This window comes from Orbicella faveolata, unplaced genomic scaffold (assembly GCF_042242905.1).
Source record: "Orbicella faveolata isolate gen_17 unplaced genomic scaffold, um_ofav_v1 contig_14, whole genome shotgun sequence".
Classification (NCBI taxonomy): Eukaryota; Metazoa; Cnidaria; class Anthozoa; order Scleractinia; family Merulinidae; genus Orbicella; species Orbicella faveolata.
In genome coordinates this window covers 4,724,122-4,742,496 of record NW_028301541.1, presented here as the reverse complement: position 1 = coordinate 4,742,496, position 18,375 = coordinate 4,724,122, and the positions used below count along the sequence as shown (strand labels likewise).

General features: G+C 39.3%; 3 protein-coding genes across 3 annotated transcripts; 2 read left to right on the top strand and 1 right to left on the bottom strand.

Moving 5' to 3' along the window:
- Window positions 1-20: 20 nt before the first annotated feature.
- Window positions 21-13,131, top strand: LOC110063093 (ER membrane protein complex subunit 1-like). The gene is made up of 7 exons (XM_020770042.2): window positions 21-1,456; window positions 2,421-2,912; window positions 3,157-3,405; window positions 3,482-3,643; window positions 4,293-4,449; window positions 10,642-10,931; window positions 11,809-13,131. The coding sequence occupies exons 1-7, from the start codon at window positions 58-60 to the stop codon at window positions 12,042-12,044; spliced, it is 2,985 nt and encodes a 994-aa protein (XP_020625701.2). The 5' UTR covers window positions 21-57; the 3' UTR covers window positions 12,045-13,131.
- On the top strand, window positions 6,610-8,739 carry LOC110063097 (neuromedin-U receptor 2-like). Its single transcript, XM_020770045.2, has one exon. It carries the CDS (start codon window positions 6,898-6,900, stop codon window positions 7,999-8,001), a length of 1,104 nt encoding a protein of 367 aa, XP_020625704.1. The 5' UTR covers window positions 6,610-6,897; the 3' UTR covers window positions 8,002-8,739.
- Window positions 13,132-13,506: 375 nt separating the features above from the next.
- Window positions 13,507-16,538, bottom strand: LOC110063098 (uncharacterized). Its single transcript, XM_020770046.2, has 3 exons — window positions 16,346-16,538; window positions 15,215-15,557; window positions 13,507-14,305 (listed from the first exon to the last, which is right to left on the bottom strand). The coding sequence occupies exons 2-3, from the start codon at window positions 15,552-15,554 to the stop codon at window positions 13,710-13,712; spliced, it is 936 nt and encodes a 311-aa protein (XP_020625705.1). The 5' UTR covers window positions 15,555-15,557; window positions 16,346-16,538; the 3' UTR covers window positions 13,507-13,709.
- Between the last annotated feature and the right edge of the window lie 1,837 nt (window positions 16,539-18,375).

Genomic DNA, 18,375 nt, shown 5'->3' with positions numbered 1-18,375 from the left:
ATTTTGCCGATCAGCCAGGCCTCCTGAGCAGCCTCGCTTTTTGCAGGTGCTTCCAATATGGCGGTGATTAAGGGTTACATGTGCGTTTTTCTTTCCTTGATAAACTTGAGGCACTGCCTAGGATTGTACGCAGATCAAGTTGGGCTCTTCGACTGGCGTCAGAGCTACATCGGGAAAGTAAAATTTTCATTTTTCGATGTTTCTACGCATAGCAGCAAACGTTTGTTTGTTGGCACGGAATCGAACGTGATTGCTGCCCTAAATTCGAGAACTGGTGGTATTCTTTGGCGTCAAGTTTTGGAAGAGAGCGAAGAGGTTCTAGATACATTGCTTTATCGTGAAAACGTTCTTTTAAGCTCTTCAAGCGCCGGAAAATTCATTCGATCTTGGGATACTGGTAATGGAGCACTTCTGTGGGAGGCAATTGGCAATTCTGCTTCTTCGCCAAGCAAAAAGATTACAAATTCACCTTTCCACGGATGGAATGGACCACAGACAGCGTTGGTGGAGGCCAAAGAAAACGAACTTGTGGTTTCTCTGGCTTTTAATATCATCAAAGCATTTGCACTTCAAGATGGCTCAGAAAAATGGTCAGTTGATAACAGTGAACAGACAGCTGATTATTTCAGCTTTCAACATTCCAGTGGAATTTTATATGTTGTAGGAACCCAAAATGATGTAGACATTGTTATTCAGAAGCTAACTGTAGAGAATGGAAAAATGAAAGGAGAAAGACGTGTTGGAGCACCGTGGGTCAACAGTGGTGCTAGTTGCGTCTTTGTCAAGAAGTCAAGTTTGGTTTGCGCAGAAACATTCAGCAATAGCATTCACGTTATTTCCCTTACTGATGAATCAGCACCAGTGAAAACAATATCGTTAGCTTCTTTAGGGCTAGGAGTCGAAGAACTCTCTCTTGGCAAACCTACCTTACACTCATTTGGTTCTTATTCAAATTCCTGGGATGAACGATCGGAGTTCCTGTTAAAACTCTCCAATACTCATCAGCTTATCTTGAACTTAAACAACGATCATAGCATTACAGTCCTGACCAAATTTACGGAGCAGTCTCTACTTAGAGCAGCTGTACTTGGCAACAAGGCTATATTGGTTTCAATTACACCAATCACTGACGAATCCTTAGAGCTTAAATGTTATGACTTAGACAACAAAAAAGACCTTTCAGACATGACGCAAAAGGCAGTCTTAGTAGATCACGGAGAACCAGAAGATGCTGTTGTTTATTTGTTTAATAAGAAAGAAAATGAACTTGGATATAGAGTATTCCTGGCTACCACGGATCATTCAGTGTCATTGGTACAGTTTCCTGGACGTGTCATGTGGTCTCGGGAAGAAGCTCTTGCTGAAGTCACAGCTGTAGAGGTGGTTGAGCTGCCATTTTCACCTTCACAGGCAAATTTTGAGACTCTTCAGGAGGAGTTTGGTGCTCATCCAAATGGTAGGGTAGTACGGTTAGGAGAGTCGTACAGGGGATCTCTGTCTGGCGTGGGTCGTGAATGAAAAAAAATAGCAAATCACAGATCATGGATACCAAAATTTCATTTTGCAGAATCATGAAAATAAGCAAGTAAAGTACTCTTTTTAATAACCTGCTCTTACACTAGAAAGAGTGTTTGAAGAGAGCAAAGGGGTGAAAGGCTAAGTAAAGACTCAATATTGCAAATTGTATACCTAAATCACTCTTGATAGATGACTCTAACCATTCGGAAGATTCACGTCTCAAAATCATGTAGGAATGAGTGGTGAAATTTACCAGTATACTATCGGTTAATGATTCAATTTATTCCCGGGTCAGGCAAAACCTTCAGGTCACAGATCATGGAGAATAATTTCTTAAATTCACGTTTCACGGAAAGTAAAATCAGCTAATTACGCATCACAAGAATATCACTGTTGGGGCGTGATATTTTAGCTAATCTGCCAGCCATAATAGTGAATGTTTTAATCATTTTTATGTAGCTAAAACAAAGATATGAAACTTCCATTGTCAGATCCAGGCTTGCTAACATGTGCAAGGTTGTGGCTGGAAGTAAGGTGGTGGGGACCCAGGGTAAAAATCTGCCCAGTTCAAGTTTTTGTTTTTGCCCTTTGGCTTTCACCTATAAAGGTGGGAGGCTCCTCCTCTTAATCATGTTGTTTAGAAAATATAGGCTGCTAGATTAACCCAGTTACCTGAGGCTCCTGGTAACATTTGAATGTCAAGGGTATCACCTGATCATCTCTGGATAACATGCTTGTTTTTAGCAAAATTCTTCTATGAAGAATACAACTGTAGTATGAAATATATGAAAGTCAGAAAGACAAATTAGATTTTTGATCTTGGAACTAACTTGCTGGGCACTGGTTCAGTTTGTCAATGTAGTTGTTCACATTTTGTTAACCTACAGAATTGTATTTTGTAGATGATGTCTTGTCCATGTTTATCCGTCGCATCCGTGCCCAAGTGAAGCAGTTCCAAGTGCTTGTGAAGCAATTCCAAGCCTTTGTCAAAGCACAGCAAGAACATGGCTTCTTTGCTGAAACAACAGATGAAGAAGAAGAGCAACTAACCAGAGATCAGTTCAATCTGCGAAAATTAATTCTGATTGTAACATCATCTGGAAAACTCTTTGGGCTCAATTCTGCTGACGGAAGCATCGTTTGGAAGTACTTTCTACCAAACCTTGCCCCTTTCTCTCAAAACAGCAAACAGTATTCCTTACTCTACACTCAACGAACTGTTGCCCACTTTCCTTTAACTGCCCAGTGTGTAGTGCTTGGGAAGTCAAGGGCATCTGATGGATCCCTTTTACATGTTTTCAACCCAATCACTGGGAAGCCGATTGGACCAGGCTACCTTAAAGGAAATCAGTTGTCATACAGAGTTGTGCAATCCATGCTTTTGCCACATACTGGTATGTCCTTAATTGTTTACTTGTTAGGACTTTTATTGGGTAAATGTTTGAAAGGAAACATTGTAAGTTGTTGTTCAAAAAGTGATAGGAATCCCAATTTTTTACACAACCCAGGGCAATAGAAATGGGTTAAAAAACTCAGGAGGTTTGCAAAATCAAGGGTAAATTTCCCCAAAATATTTGTGCAAAGGGAACTTCTTCCACCAAGTCAGTTAAGAATTTTCTTTCCTTGTTTTCTCTTCAGATGCTAAACACACCAAACTTCTCCTTCTCCTGGACTCCTCTCTGAATGTTCATGTTTTTCCTCGCACTTCTGAATCCATTGAAATTGTGTCTAAAGCGTCCTCATCCATCTTCTTCTTCATGGCTGACAAAGAGAAGGCTGACTTGAAAGGATACATGCTTTTGTCCGATGTGGAAAAAAGTGTCTTTCATGTCAGAGAAATGTGGAACGTGAACTTTCCTGAGTCTCAACAAACTATCACTAATATTGGTAAGTGCTTGCAGATCTTGTTTATACTTTGTAGCGTTCCAACATATCGTTAATTTTTAATGTTGTTGTATTTTAGCAACCAAGAGTCCTCTGGAACATGTTCATTCTCAAGGAAAAGTTCTTGGAGATAGGAGAGTGCTTTACAAATATTTGAACCCAAATCTTATAGCAGTGGGCACTGAGGTTACGCCAGATACCAAGCCTGGAATCTCCATTTATCTTATTGATGCTGTAACAGGTATAAATGTTATAACCAACAGTTTCTTTTTTCCTTTAAGATTGTCAGTTGAAAGGCGCAAAATTTAAGAGAGACATTGACAACAGAAACAGATTAGTTTGTCTAGCAAGTATCAGTAAAAGCAGAAAAATGGTGAAGTCATTTGATAATCTTGTCGTCCATCAATGTTAATGCTTAATAGGCTTAATTTCATGGTACAGCGTCTGTAGTGTGAAGTAATTTGGAGCTACAGTTGTATAGTTGTGCACAAACTCTCATGTGAAAAGGTCAGGGGAGCTCATCAGAAAATTAAAATTAAACCCTAAAGGAGACCAATCTGGGGAATGGTTTGACCCCTAAAAGATACCACTCAACACGAAAATGGGTGCACCCTAAAAGATACCTTGCCGGCTTGAAGTAGTGGCATTTCGTCCAGGACACTCCAAATGGGACCAAAATCCTAGATTTACACCCCTCAGCAAGATGATGATCATCCTTGATTTTTATATAAGGTGGTCCCCCTCCTCTGGAGCCCTAGACTTCAATCATAAGGTCACAGTGCGTTCCACAAATACGATAAAACAGCAAAAATGCTCTGTTTTGTAAACAGCAAGTCCTGAGCTGCTTGTCATTCAGAAGTTGTGTTAGACACATGTCTGAATTTTCTCAGGGTTGATCATTTTCCACGCTCGTCACAAGAATGCGAAAGGTCCTATTCACATGGTGCACGCTGAAAACTGGCTGGTCTACTGTCTGTACAACACTAAATCCCGCCGATATGAGCTCACGGTGTTGGAGATGTACGATGGATATACAGAGAGAAACAGGTAAGTTTTGAGTTGTTTGACAAGTACACTGAAGCTTACTGGCTTTCAGTTACAAACACATTAAAGGAGCTAAGTCACGGACTTTTGAGTTAGAAATTACCTTTAAATTGAAGGAAACCTGAAAATAGTAGTTTAATAAGATAGAAAAACACCAAAGAGATAATAACAAACCATAAAGGAACAAAGATGGTTAAGGATGGAGAAGATTGACACGGATTACAAACAACGAATTTGAGAAATGCTCTGTTGTCATTCAGGGACCATCCACTTCATAAACTTCTCGATACGCCCTTGGTCTCCTCTTTTCCGCGCTCTTCGCTCGGGTCAGCTCGGGTTAGCTCGGGTTTTTAACGTCGTGGTTTCCGGTCCGAACTCGACTGGAAGGCTATTCTATCCGTCTCAATGTATTTCCGTCCACATCGAACGAGTGAAAACTCGAATTGTTATCATCGGAAAAGGGGAACTTCGAAAACGCGTCTAAAAGTGAAGATTCTTGAAAACGCAACATTGTCTTTTTATTTATCACAATTTATGGTAGGTTCAAAATATACATGAAAAAGCGAGGTAAAACGCTCAAATATACAAAAACAGAAAAAAAAAGTGAAAATAAAGTACATGGCATCCAAATCGGAGTGTGTTTCCCATGGCATCCAAAAATATGTGTCGAACAAAAACGAAGCTAAGGACAGTTTAAACTAATTGATAACAACAATGTGGAACAAGAGTGATTTGCTCAACCTCTTTCCCAGGGTCTCTCATCTTTCCGCCCTACTAGAGGCCGGGAAGACGAAAGACCCTGGGAACGAGATCGTGATTTATGTTTGTGGCCATGTGTACACGCTCTCTTTTAAAACCGGGTTAGTGTGGACGGGACTTTAGAAGACCAAAGATCGTCGCTTGTTTTCGTAATGGCCCATTCCCTCTATGAGACGCGCCTGCAGGGAATCATGGTAGTTGTATTCATCGTCTTGGACTGGAAATTTGTTTTGATGAATACAACTACCATGATTCCCTGCAGGTGCGTGTTATTTTGGTAATGGCCATCGAACTCTTTTGCGTGTTTTCCTTGGCTTCGTTATTCACTTTGCGTGTATTAATGAGGTCAAAATTAGTATGACTAGTTATACTTCTCGAAACACGTGTACAGTAGAGACAGTAAGAAAGCTCTCATTTTAATGGAGACTTCACAAGTTCAGAGCAAAGGAAAGAACAGTATTTTCTGCTGAATTTGTTCATCATAATATAAAGAAAAGGGCGAAAAGGCGGAAAAAATTTAAACTGACCACATGAAACGTAACTGAAACTTGTATTATCTTTAATGTGTTTACTTTAGCAAAAGCCTGGGATATGTAAACAATTTCACCTGTTTATTAACCAAACATGCATTATTTATGTTTTTGGAACACTGACTTCTGCCTAAAAGATTTGACTATGAGGATCTTCCAGCGAAACAAACATGAAATGTATTTCACTGTTTTGTCCCAGTTGTTTAGGTTTTGTGAAGATTATTGTGGTTGTAGGTTTTCTGTAGCAATTATAATAGAGAAATCGACCAGCCCTTTTCCAGTAATTAATATATGATATTTAATTTGCTTGTTAAGTCAATTCTACATTAAAAGGTTTTGAGTAAAGTAAACACATAGGATGGAAGACTATGGACGCATCGGCGATTCAAGATAATTTTCCGGTCTTAAAATACTCCTAAAGAAAAAAAAAAAGAAACTAAAACGTTTCTGCGCGTAAACTTGAATGTTCGTTTTAAAAACGAAGTGGAATTGATAATTATATTTATAAAATACATGTAATTACTTTAAGGCCTTTAAAATTTGCATTGAGATAGACTCCGATGCACATTCTGTTTACAGAAAGCACAGCTTGTCATGAATTAAGATTCAAATCACTTATTGTCATGGTTATTTTGGAAAGTGAATCTTCATCAATTTCGTCAATTTACATTGTCACGCCTTAAAAATGCAATAGTTTCTCTTCTCTGCCACAAAACAAGAGGCAAGTGAATAAATGTTTATTTTACTTAAAAATGGTCCAGTTTGGATGTCTCGTTACATGCATGAAGCTCAGAAAACCCCAAATAGGTTTTCCTATTAAATTAAGGATTTACATTCAAGTAAATTAGAACTCATTTCTAGAAACCTACTCAAAGTCGGTTAACTTAAAATCAGTTAGTTCGATTCCGATTTAGGAGTAAGTTAAAATTTTCAAAAGCTGAATTACGTTATTAAAGAACAATGACATTTATCATTTTTACCTGTTTCTTAAGAGGGGTAGGCTCGTTATCGAGTGTTACTAACGAGCTAGTATAATACAGAAATTTGTATAGGCTAAGTTTTGTATATTGCCGCTAAGCAATCTCAAGTTTACGTTTTCAAGTCGCTTTAATAAGAAATCTAATCTGACCGGCAGGTGTACATGCATTTAAACTTCCGGTAAATGAATAGGAAGCTCGAGTCTTCTCAAAGTGTTGTCCGTGAAGTTAAAGGAAAGAAAATCTTCCAACAAGGAAACATGAACAACTCCAGCATCGGCAACTTTGAGGATCAATCAACACATTGTCCTATCGCGTCAAAGACAATCACAGTAGTAATTTCCTTGGTTAGTATTTTAGCCATTGTCGGCAATGTTCTGGTTACATTGGCTGTTCTGATGAAAGCCTCTCTTAGAACCAGTACAAACTATTTCATCGTGAACATGGCTGTTTCTGATCTGCTCTCTGCTTTGACCAACTGGCCTCTGTACGCCACAGAAGGAATGCTCTCAGGAAAAAGTTCCATCGAAGGTTCCATGGCTACGTTCGTTTGCAAGATGGGAATGTATTCCAGAGCTGTTTCACAAGCGGTTTCAGTTCTTAGCCTTGTTTTGATCGTGGTGGAGAGATTCGTAGCTATTGTACATCCCTTCCACGCTACAATGCTAACAACCCGTCTCCGGGCGGGTTTGTTGTTAATCACGTGGATTTTCCCGCTTTCAGGTGGTTTTCCGTACGTGTGGTTTGCTAAAATCGTCCAAGACGGGCCTCAAACGTTTTGTAGGTTTTCCTGGGCCAGACTGGAACTCTCTATATTCTACACTATAGGATTTTTAATATTTTACTGTGTGCCGTTTATCGTGATAATTGTACTTTATCGTAGAATTATGAAATCTATGACACAAGTAGGACCAGTGGATGAAACTTATCAAGAAAACATCAGCGCGCGTAATAGGCAACAGAACAAGACTGTAATGAAAGTGTTCATCTCTATAGTAACTGCTTTTTTCCTCTGTTGGACACCACTGTGTGTGTATTTAGTTTTTAGAATGGCCTTCCCATCGTTTTTCACCAACGATTTACGTAAGCTTCGGCTCCATGTAGGTTTGTTTTTCTACGTTTTTCCATCTTTAAGCACAGCAGTGAATCCTATAATTCTTTTTGTGTCCAGTTCGCGATTCTCCAGCGCACTTCGGGAGATTTTTGGGTGTGTGAATTGTAAGCCTTCTTGCTACAGTGGAAGGGTTGCACCACAAAGGGAACTTATTAACCTCCAAGTGGTACAGTGAATGTTTAAAATATAGCGTTATGCTTTGCGACACTATTGTCGTAAGCTTCGGCCACAGCTCTTTCGCTTAGAGGATCTCGAAGTAAGAACAAATGTACCAAAGAGGTATTCTGTGCTATTTTACCGCTACCGAGGGAAATAATCCTTACAAGACGACTGTTTAATACACCAACCTATAAATGAGCAGATTCCAAAACGTACAGAATACAAATAAAATAAATGTCTGGAATGTTTTTTTTTGCAAAATCTGTGAACTTCCTGGACATTTAGAATAATTCTAGATTTTTATCTTAAAAAAGCGACAGTTTTGCAATGTTATCACGATTTTTTTGCGATATTTGGAAACTTCCTGGATATTTAAAAATTCTAGATTTTTATTAAAAATTTGACAGTTTTGGGATGTTTAGGCGTTTTACCATTTTTTTCTCCGGTGATGTTTAGAAACTTCCTGGAGAGTTAGAACAATTCTAGATTTTTATTTAGATAAAAGACAGTTTTGGACAGTTTTTTTCTTGCAATATTTACAAACTTTCTGCGTATTTAGAACAATGGACCATTTTACATGTAAATGCACCTAGTTAGGATCAGAACAACTTGTTTTACACAACAAAAGCAGTGAGGTCTGTATCAAAATAAGGTCAACTCCAGCCTCGCTGCCATCCAAAGGCCAGGTCACTGAGCAGACAACTGTAAAATGGCCTATTTTATGTTTTATTAAAAATATATGGCAGTTTTGGAATGTTTAGACGCTCTGTTATTTTTCTTGCAATACAGTTTAGAAACTTCCTAGGTATTTCAAAACATTTAAGATCTTTATTAAAGAGAATACGACAACTTTGAAATGTTAAGACGTTTTGTTAATGCTATTGGCGTTTCTCTGAAGTTTCTTGGCATTTGGAGCCGTTTGGCTCAATAGCCTAATTTCGATATATTAAATTCTGACTTCAAGTTGTCTCCGAGGCCGAGGGGAATAAAACAAAATTCATTGATTTTTCATTCCTCAACCTCGATGTGATTTCTTTTGTTTTATTCCGTTAAGCGTCGAACCAAGTCGTAGAATTTTAATTCATCGAAATAGGTCACTTTCGACATATTAAAATCCAGCTTGATAGTGAGGCCTAGAGGACACAAACAAAAGAAATGAGATAGATGGATAGATAGACAGTTGGTGCCAATTTCCTCCCTTCCAGCCAGAGGCTGAACCAGAGAGGTGAGATCGGACGTCAGCATATGAAGGCGCACTTTGCAGCCACTTCAGTCCATGTATGATCTCACCTTACCCACCCCAGACCAATGACCGGCACAAGTCAGATAGACCATGACACCGAGTTCTACGTCCCCTACTGTTTTCGAACAGTGTCATGCGTTCTTTAACGTCCCACAAGAACCAGATCAGTGAAGTGCTGTGAGACGGGGCCTACGGTTTATCGTCCTTATCCGAGAAGACTTGAATGTCTAACCATTTGTAGATGTAATTACAAAGGCAGCACATTCTCCTCAGTTATTTTAAGACCCTGAGTGTTGGTCCGGTCTGGGGCTCGAACCTTCGATTCAATTCAATTTCCTTTGTTTGTGTCATCTAAGCCTCGCTGCCAAGCTGAATTTTGATATATCAAAAACAGTCTATTGGCTTATTCAATGTCCACGGTAATCTGAGTAAGCGGTATCCCACTAAATTATGTATCCCATGAGCATCATGGAAGCAAGAACAGGAAATAACACGACTTTCATAATGGCGGATCGCTCGGGCGGAATGGTAACTACCAACACCCGGAGCGAGGCCAGAACAGTACACCCGTGTTTGTAACCTGTAGTAACTACTTCGATCGATCGAAAGACAAATCTTGAAATAACAATGTACCCATGCGTTTTGATGGTTCTCTGTCATTGAGCATCAGGAAAATGCTTTCATCTTCATAGTTAACGTTTTCTGATGTGTTCAACCTCGTGAATGAAGGCCTGAAAAGCCATTTATCGTATCCTACTTGGGATTACTTAAAGGAGCTACGTGACGGTTTGCGCATCTTAAAAAATTTAGCCTAAAGTTTTGAACTTCGTCGTTTGTAATCCGTGTTAATCTTCTCCATCCTTAACCATCTTTGTTCCTTTATGGTTTATTATTATCTCTTTAATGTTCTTCTATCTTAGTGAACTACTATTTTCAGGTGTCCATCAACTTAAATGTAATTTTGTACGTGGCCAAAATAACTCAAAATGCCGCGACTGAGCTCCTTTAAACTGCAGCTTGCTGAGCAACACTAATGAACGTAATATTCCTGACACGAGAAGAAACTTTCGAGCGCCCTCGAATTATTGACTGAGGAGTTTGTATACTTTTTCAAAGCTATTGGCATCATTGTGCCTTAAAATGCTGTCGCATTCACTAAATTAAATAATAAATTGCTCAGCTGTTTTTTACAATTTAAAGGTCACTAAAAGTTGGCGTCTTTGAAAATGGCTTACCTGATGTGAAAACTGAGTGAGATATACGCTTGTAGAAAAAGGACGCAAACTTTTGAAACATCCTCTATGACCTCCCCTTGGGAAATCACCCTCTGCCCTCCCCCCCGTCCGTAGTTAGTAGGCTAGTGTACTAACTAAATCGATTAATCAATAAACTGGAATATTAATTTATTTTCAGTACTGCTTTGTCCTCATTCGACCCTCCCCCTATCCCGATAGTACTTCAGCAGTCGTACATATTCCCAACAACAATACGCACCGCGACTGTAACGATAACAGAGCGAGGGATAACTCATAAGAATCTCTTGCTTGGACTGCAAACTGGCTACATCTTGAGCCTTCCCAAAAACTACTTGGATCCACGGAGGAAGTTTTTGCCCAACCAACAGGACCGTGAAGAAGGGCTGCATCCTTATATTCCAGAGCTCAGCTTGAATCCTTTGGCGTTTATCAACTACAATCAAACTGGTCAGTAACTTTGGTTGTCTCTGCCATGCGCAGGCTCGGTCCTCCGTAGGAAAAAGATGGCGACTGGACCCGTAATTGTTAGCGCACTAAAACTTTAACGACACGTTTAAATACGTACAGAAAAGTTCTAAAATTTTAAACGTAGTAAACACTGTCGTTAGCACGGAGACAAATATTGCAAAAATATGGCTTTCCTTGTACTTTATGGTCTGTGTAAGGTTCGCATGGAAATGTACAGCCGTCAGCTTCTTTTCTGTGGAGGATTATCGCCTGAAACGAGCCCGCGATCCTCTGACGGAAATCGAGCCTATGCCATGTGCTTGAAAGCGTAGCACACCTTTCGAAATTTTGTAACTTTTGTGGTTGTCTTAGAAACTTATCGGCTAATCTAAACCCAACTACTTGGTGCGAGGTTGGCTAACTTGACTTCGCTGCCTCCCCATATTGATTGGTCTTGGTTTTGAACCGGCCATACAACGTTTAACATGATTGTCAGGCAAAAGATTTCAAAACTCGATATAAAAGAGCTTTTGGTAGTGGTAATGCCACATTTCATTCATTGTAAAGTCTGCACTTAACGTTAGATTAGAATTGGACGAATGTGTACAATCGAAGATGCCTGTCAAACGTGCGAAAGGTTGACTCATTAAAATTGAGTAGGATCAAATTTGTTATGACAGCGTTCATTAAGGTTGGTGGTCGGAAAAGCGCGTGAATTTGAAATCTCTTTTCGTTTGATGCAGCATAAAGAATTCAAAATGTATTTTGTGTTAACATAAAGCCCTCAGTGCGAGCAGATGAAGTCCCAGTCGTCACACAGATAATTGGTTTGACAAGAGCTCCTGTTTAACTAATTTATGCTTCTTTTCGACTCTAGTTGCCAACCTCCACGGTGTCTACACAGCCGGATCAGGTCTGGAATCCACATGTTTGGTGTTTGCGTATGGACTGGACCTGTACTGGACGAGAATAACACCTTCACGAATGTTTGATGTGCTGAAGGAAGACTTTGATTACTGGTTCATCTTTGGTACTCTCGGAATACTAGTGCTTGTTACAATCGTCTCTCAGAGACTCGCTTCAATAAAAATGCTCCGACAGGCTTGGCAGTGAGAAAAGAAGTGGTCATAGGATTTTCAGTGGCTTTATGAGACACGGTTTCGTGTAGCGTGACTGATTGCAATAAAGATTACTTTTTTATTTAATCTTTTTCATATCCAAGATTGTCGAGTTCAAAATTAAGAAAAACAATGTCAAATAATTTCTTCTTGCAGAACTTTAAAAAACACAAAGTGCCACACAAATGTACTGCTCAATAGCTTTCATTTGAATGGTCACTCACCAAGGTTTCATCCGCAGATTTAAATTTAGCACCACCTTGTACAGAGTAATAAACAGTACCACATGAAAGTACTGCTCAATAGCTTTGAAATGAATGGCCACACTAGGGTTTCATCCACGGACTTCAAAGGTTTGATTGTGGGAGCGAAAGAACTTTCTGTACCACAAATAGCGTCTGGGGGAAACATCAAATTAAAAGAAGCCATTACCAAGACTACTTAGGAAAATTTAAAGGAGTTGACATGAGCGGCACGAATCAAGGTTAGCCAACCTCGTTCTCGGGCCCTTTTCCTCACGTGGCGCCGCTCCCCACGTGAGGGAGAGGCCACTGGGAACGAGGTTAAAGTCTAAACACAGGCTTCAGAGCTTACCTTTTCAAATTCTCTTTGTACATTGGAGAATTTCCTTTTCAGCAAATGAAATTCATCAAATGCATTTTCTCGTACAATTTCAGTATTGCATATTGGCGCTGCGTTAGGTAAAGTAGGTTCAAATCCCGCTTTAGCGATATGACCATTTTGTTACTATTTACGAAGATTTTTTTCCCAGCTGATACACTTTTTTTGAAATCAACTGACTTTTCTAATACAGACAGAACTTTCTGTGGTTTCTACGGTGTCCATATGAACGGGACTTGGCCGCGTTGCATACTTGAAACTGACAACTGAAGCTGAATGATCAGTCGTAAGTAACCCAAGCAGGGAGATTTGTTAATAATAATAATAATAATAAAAAAACTTACTCAAAGCATTTTCAGGTGTCTTCGCCAAACGTTCGTATATTAAAATTGAACTGTAGTTAAACTTTTACCCTAGCTAACGAAAAAAATAAAGAAATACAACTCGAGTTTTGTAAAAGACATCAGCCTCATCGTTCCGACGACAACAACCTTTATTTGTGCTCATTCCAGAATCCAACCCCCCAATTTACATCGTTCCCAAGCCTCCCACTCCGTTGGAGCGCGGTACGCGTGGAGTTGTGGGTATGTTAAGTTTGCAGAATGGTATAACATTCATTCATAAATTATGCCGCTCATTGTCTCACGTAGTTAAGTTATGGGGAAGGATTGTGACCGAGGCAATGAGCGACTCGGTGAGACAGCACTATAGCTTTGTCACGTCGCTGACAGGGAGGCGGGAGGGTCGAAAATTCGATCAGGCTTAGCGGCTTGCGTATCTGTTTTGAAATGCTCCGAATCAGGGCAAGTGGATAACTCGAATGAGAAGACATTGCACGTGATAATTCCTTGTTTTATTGCACAATTAGAATTCATTAATAGATTTATTTAACTTACACAATCCGGAATTTCGCGGCATAAACATGAATGAAAATGCTTTGCCTATTTCAGCCTCGTCACCAAACCCCACGCTCTCTGATTTTTGCACTCCGCGAAGCAAACTTTTAGGCTTGGTAAAATACAACTTCGTTACTTTGTTGTTATGTATAGTTAAGCCGGTGAAAACATAAAATGGCATTAACTATCTTATTTCTTGTATTTTCTCCCCATCTTGAGCGAATTTCTCTGGAAAATTCCATCTGGATTCCATCAATATCCCCTCCATCTCTTGATCCATATTTCGCTACAGTGAATCCTCCCGAGAAATAGTGAACCACATCCAGTTTTACTTTCTTGTTTTCTGGAGAGGGTACTGCATGTAACCCTTCCAGGTTCATGAAATGACCGAGACTCCTGTTGCCACAGATGAAATTTTTAAAACAATTATTGTCATCTCCACACCAATGTCTACCAAGACTTCTGATAGACGTTACATCTTTACTGTAGCTTTCACTGTCAAGGTGCTTGCTGTGAATAAGATAGCCCAGCTCCGTTCTTTGTTTCTGATCTGCGCTGCCGTGGATGTCTAATAGCAAACCACGGTCAGAAATAGCGGACCGAGCCTTGCAGATGAAATTGTTATAATCTTGAAAAGCCTTGATTGCATCTGAGACATTGCAAGTTGCTTCATTAACCTCTCTGTTGGCATCTAGTTTGCTTCTTCGCAGCAGGTTGTACACAACGTGTGGTCGAAAACCTGCAATGATTAAAAATATGATGTGGACATTTCAGTATGATCAACACGAAGTGATCGGTATGAAAAGGCGGGAAAATTTGTGGCGCAATGTCGCGCGGCGTTCACTCTTTGAGTTGCAGTCAGAGTGAAACATTTGAGAAGCGAACAAAACAGAGTTTTCTTAAGCTTCTGAAATATTCCTCGCACAATGTCCTCTACAGTCGTCTATATTCCGAAATATTGTGACAAAGGAGAAAAGTTTACGGGAAGATTCAAAGTAGCAGCGTGGCTGAATGACATCATGTACGCCTTGTGTAAGTCAATTGAAACAAGTTTTTACTTGTTTACGGAGCTGTCACCATCGATCAACTTCAATGAAGTATAAAAGGACAAGACTCAAATGTGAGGTAAAAAACTTGACTGAATTGGTACGTAAGCTTAATTTTATCCCAAAAATCTATTTCCACTTTCTGAACGGAAATGAGTCGTTTTTGAATTATTGCTTGATTTTTTGCCGCTTTTTTCAGTCATGTAAGCTTACTAGAAAAATGTTTCGTATCAAACTCTAGTTAGCTGAGCTGAGTCAGTACATCGTGAAAATATTCGGTGGCTTTTTGTAGTTTTTGGGATGGCATTGCCGTGGTAGAAAGCGTACCAAATCTGTTGTTTTTAACCATTCCTTTCTTTTTTTTTCTTTTCGATAGAACTTTTGCCTGTCACAGAAAAATTTTACATCTGAGCCAAGAAAAACGTGTAACGCTCGTAGAAGGTCGAACTCAAGTAAAATGGAATTAAATTATAAGCTTGAGTTAAAAATGCATAACTGATCCGAATCTAAGTAAAACCCGATAGAACAACCTTATTCATTGTTCTGCTTATCTCTAAGTTAATTATTAAAAGACCTCGAGAAACGAAAATCAAATTCCTCACCTGTGATTTCTTTAATTCTATCTGCAATGTCTCGAGTAACTTTTACAGTGTGCAAGTCACTTAATTTCCGAGTCTTGCAGTCCGTACTAGTTGGTCCACAATTATGTGTCCAGATACATTTACCATCTTTTCCTTTACAGCCGTAATCGGTTCTATCTGGCCACATTTTACCAGTACTCTGTCGTGATGGGTTGCGATTTCCACCATGAGGGGCGGTTAAGATGAGGCTCATGTTTCCAGGTTCGTACTTTATATATCGCCCAAAACCCCACTCCGTTACTCCAAAGGTCTCAGGTAGAAACACGATCAAGCCACAGAGCATTAAATTAGAGACAGACATGATCTGCACAACAAAAGAACTGACTTTGTAGTATTCTATTTTGTTTTAAATTACGAGACTGAGAAAATCACTTAATTGTGACTGGCTGAGAGCAGGCCAATTTGTCGTTGATTTTTAATTTGCAGTACAGTGAAAACTGATCAATACCGGCCGCGTTCGTAATTTTCAAAGTCATACAAAAAATCCCATGAAATCCTATGTAATCCTATGAAAGCTCGAGCAATTTCAAAGAATTTGCACAACTCGTGATATTTGAAACTGAATTCTTTCAAACATCACTCGTAATGTAACTAGGTACACTTGCATCCATACGATAACTCTGACGATAACCTATACGTATTTCAATAAGTCATAGCGGCACAACAAGGAACGGCACAACAAGTTGGTTGGCAATAACACAAATTTAGTTTTAGACGATCCACAAAGGCTTATAAAGTAGCTTTTAGAGCACACGGTCAAATAAGTGTTCTTCAGTGTCTCTGATGCCGTCGTATCCAGGAGACAGAATTGAACAAGTTAAATTTCTTTTATGGGTCTGAGGCTTGAAAGGAATTGTTTCACGAGTTGAGTTGGTCATCGATACTCGCTATATATGAAACTTATCAGTGTTGTGAACAAATTATTTCTATGGGTCTTATTGCTTCATTACAAACAAATACTTCTACCGGGCGTTACAATTAAAGGTGACAAACAAATGAATAAGATATTAACTTTGAAAACTGTTCAGCCTAACAAAAACCCATATTACATTCCGTTTTAATTATCTAAGTTAAATTTTTGTCAATCCGTACCTGCTTTGATACTTGATTTCTCTGCCTGCGTTTTCCTCAAACACAAATCCAAAATGACCGGTGATTGTTGCGTTTTCCAATTTCTCTGGCGCACAGTCAAACCTCTATTACAGGTGTAAGAGGAGCTCTATTAAGAGGTCATTATTCAAATTTCCGAAATTCGCTTCAAATCGTTTACTATATATTTGACTTCCATTAAGCAGTCACCTTCTATTAAGAGGTCACTTCAAATTCCCGAAATTCGCTTCAAATCGTTTACTATATAAGTGACTTTCATTAAGCGGTCACCCTCTATTAAGAGGTCACTATTCAAATTCCTGAAATTCGCTTCACATATTTACTGTTTATTTGACCTCCATTAAGCGTTCACCTCTGTTACTAATCATGATAGAGGTGAACGCCTAATGGACGCGGTCACCGTTTGTACTTTTCAATTGGCTAATTCTATTGTAATTCACTTCTGTTAAACGGTCACGTCACCTTTTTACATTTCTGTACATTAGGTGGTCAACCGGAGCACAAATTTATCTCTCGCTGGCGCTGAAGAAAGTGAGTGACATGCTTCACCAGATTAAGTTACGCAACTCCAAAATAACAGACGACCCGGCATAACTGATTTTTTCACCTCATGTTAACTGAGATTCCAAAACTATCTTGCAAAACAACATCATGATAAAATCTGTTGGCGAGTGCCGGGACTCCTTAGGCCCCGTTCACACTACTCTGGAAGAATTTGAAAACGGAGGTTTTACTCTGAAAAAGTATCAAACGTTTTCCGTCCACACTACGCCGGAGGAATCTAAAAACGCAACAATCACCGGTCAGTTTGAATTTGCGTTTGAAAAAACTCAGGCAGGGAAATCACATGATTATCGTGGCGTCATCGTTTTCAAAACGTTTTTCGTCCACACGAAAACGAACAGCCGGCGTTCTGAAATTCCTCCGGTTTGAAGAGCGTTTACGAAAAGCTCCGTTTTCGTAACGGATTAGTGTGGTTGGTAAGCCTTACCGTATGAAGCAGTTACCTGGCTATTTTCTGAGAGGTTTGACTGTAGTGTGGACAGAAAACATTTGACGCGTTTTCGGAGTGAAACCTCCGTTTTCAAATATCTCTGGTATAGTGTGGTCGACGAGATCTTATATTGAAATGTTCCCTCGCTGTTTTAAGAAGTTATCGTTTTCATATTTCACTCAATTTGGTGGCCTTATTCTTATGACTCAAATTTGGCCAAAATCCGTGGCAAAGTTTTTTAATGCAATTTAGCGGAATCGTAAAAAGGGTACAACGCTTTTCAGTTTTAAATACATGTTTCGACAATAACGTCTGTTATCGTCAGTTCCAACTAGAGTAAATTTGAATGTACAAGTTAATATACAAGTTTTGCACAATAGGTGTTACCTGGAATAACTTACATAACACGAATAAAAGCGCTGAACTTTTTTAATGCTCGTAATTCATAGCAGCCTGCTGCTTACAAGACAAGTTAGAATTTATTTTGACCGCTGCAAAGTTATTTATCCATTGGAATAATTTGCAGAAAAACCCCGGTTTTCGGATACCCGCTTCATACGGACAATTGATATTAAGAGTGTCGCTAAAAAGCAAGCTGGTAGTAGCAAAAAGTACATGAATACTTGCCAAGTTGTCATACAAACAATTTCATAACTTTTATAATCTTTCCTCTTTCATTATAACTCTCCCCTCTGGGAAAATAAATCAGACTGAAACTTGCATGTACAGTCCTGTAATTCCTTTCCAGTTTTCAATTTGTAGACCGTTTACTTGTTAGAATTACCAAGCATATCTCTTTCGGAAGAACACAAGGATTTACGTGGGAACTCTCGTTGCTTTTAGATTAGTGTCTGCAAGCGCTAAGGTGAAGTGTCAACTATCAGCGCCGTATTACTATAACTAGGGTATCTAAAAGATAGTAATGCTGCGGCACATTCTGTTGATAGTGACATATTTAACGCAGTGATTCATCTATCTGCGCGTTCCAAGACTTACATTAGCCTTTATTTCTTAAAGT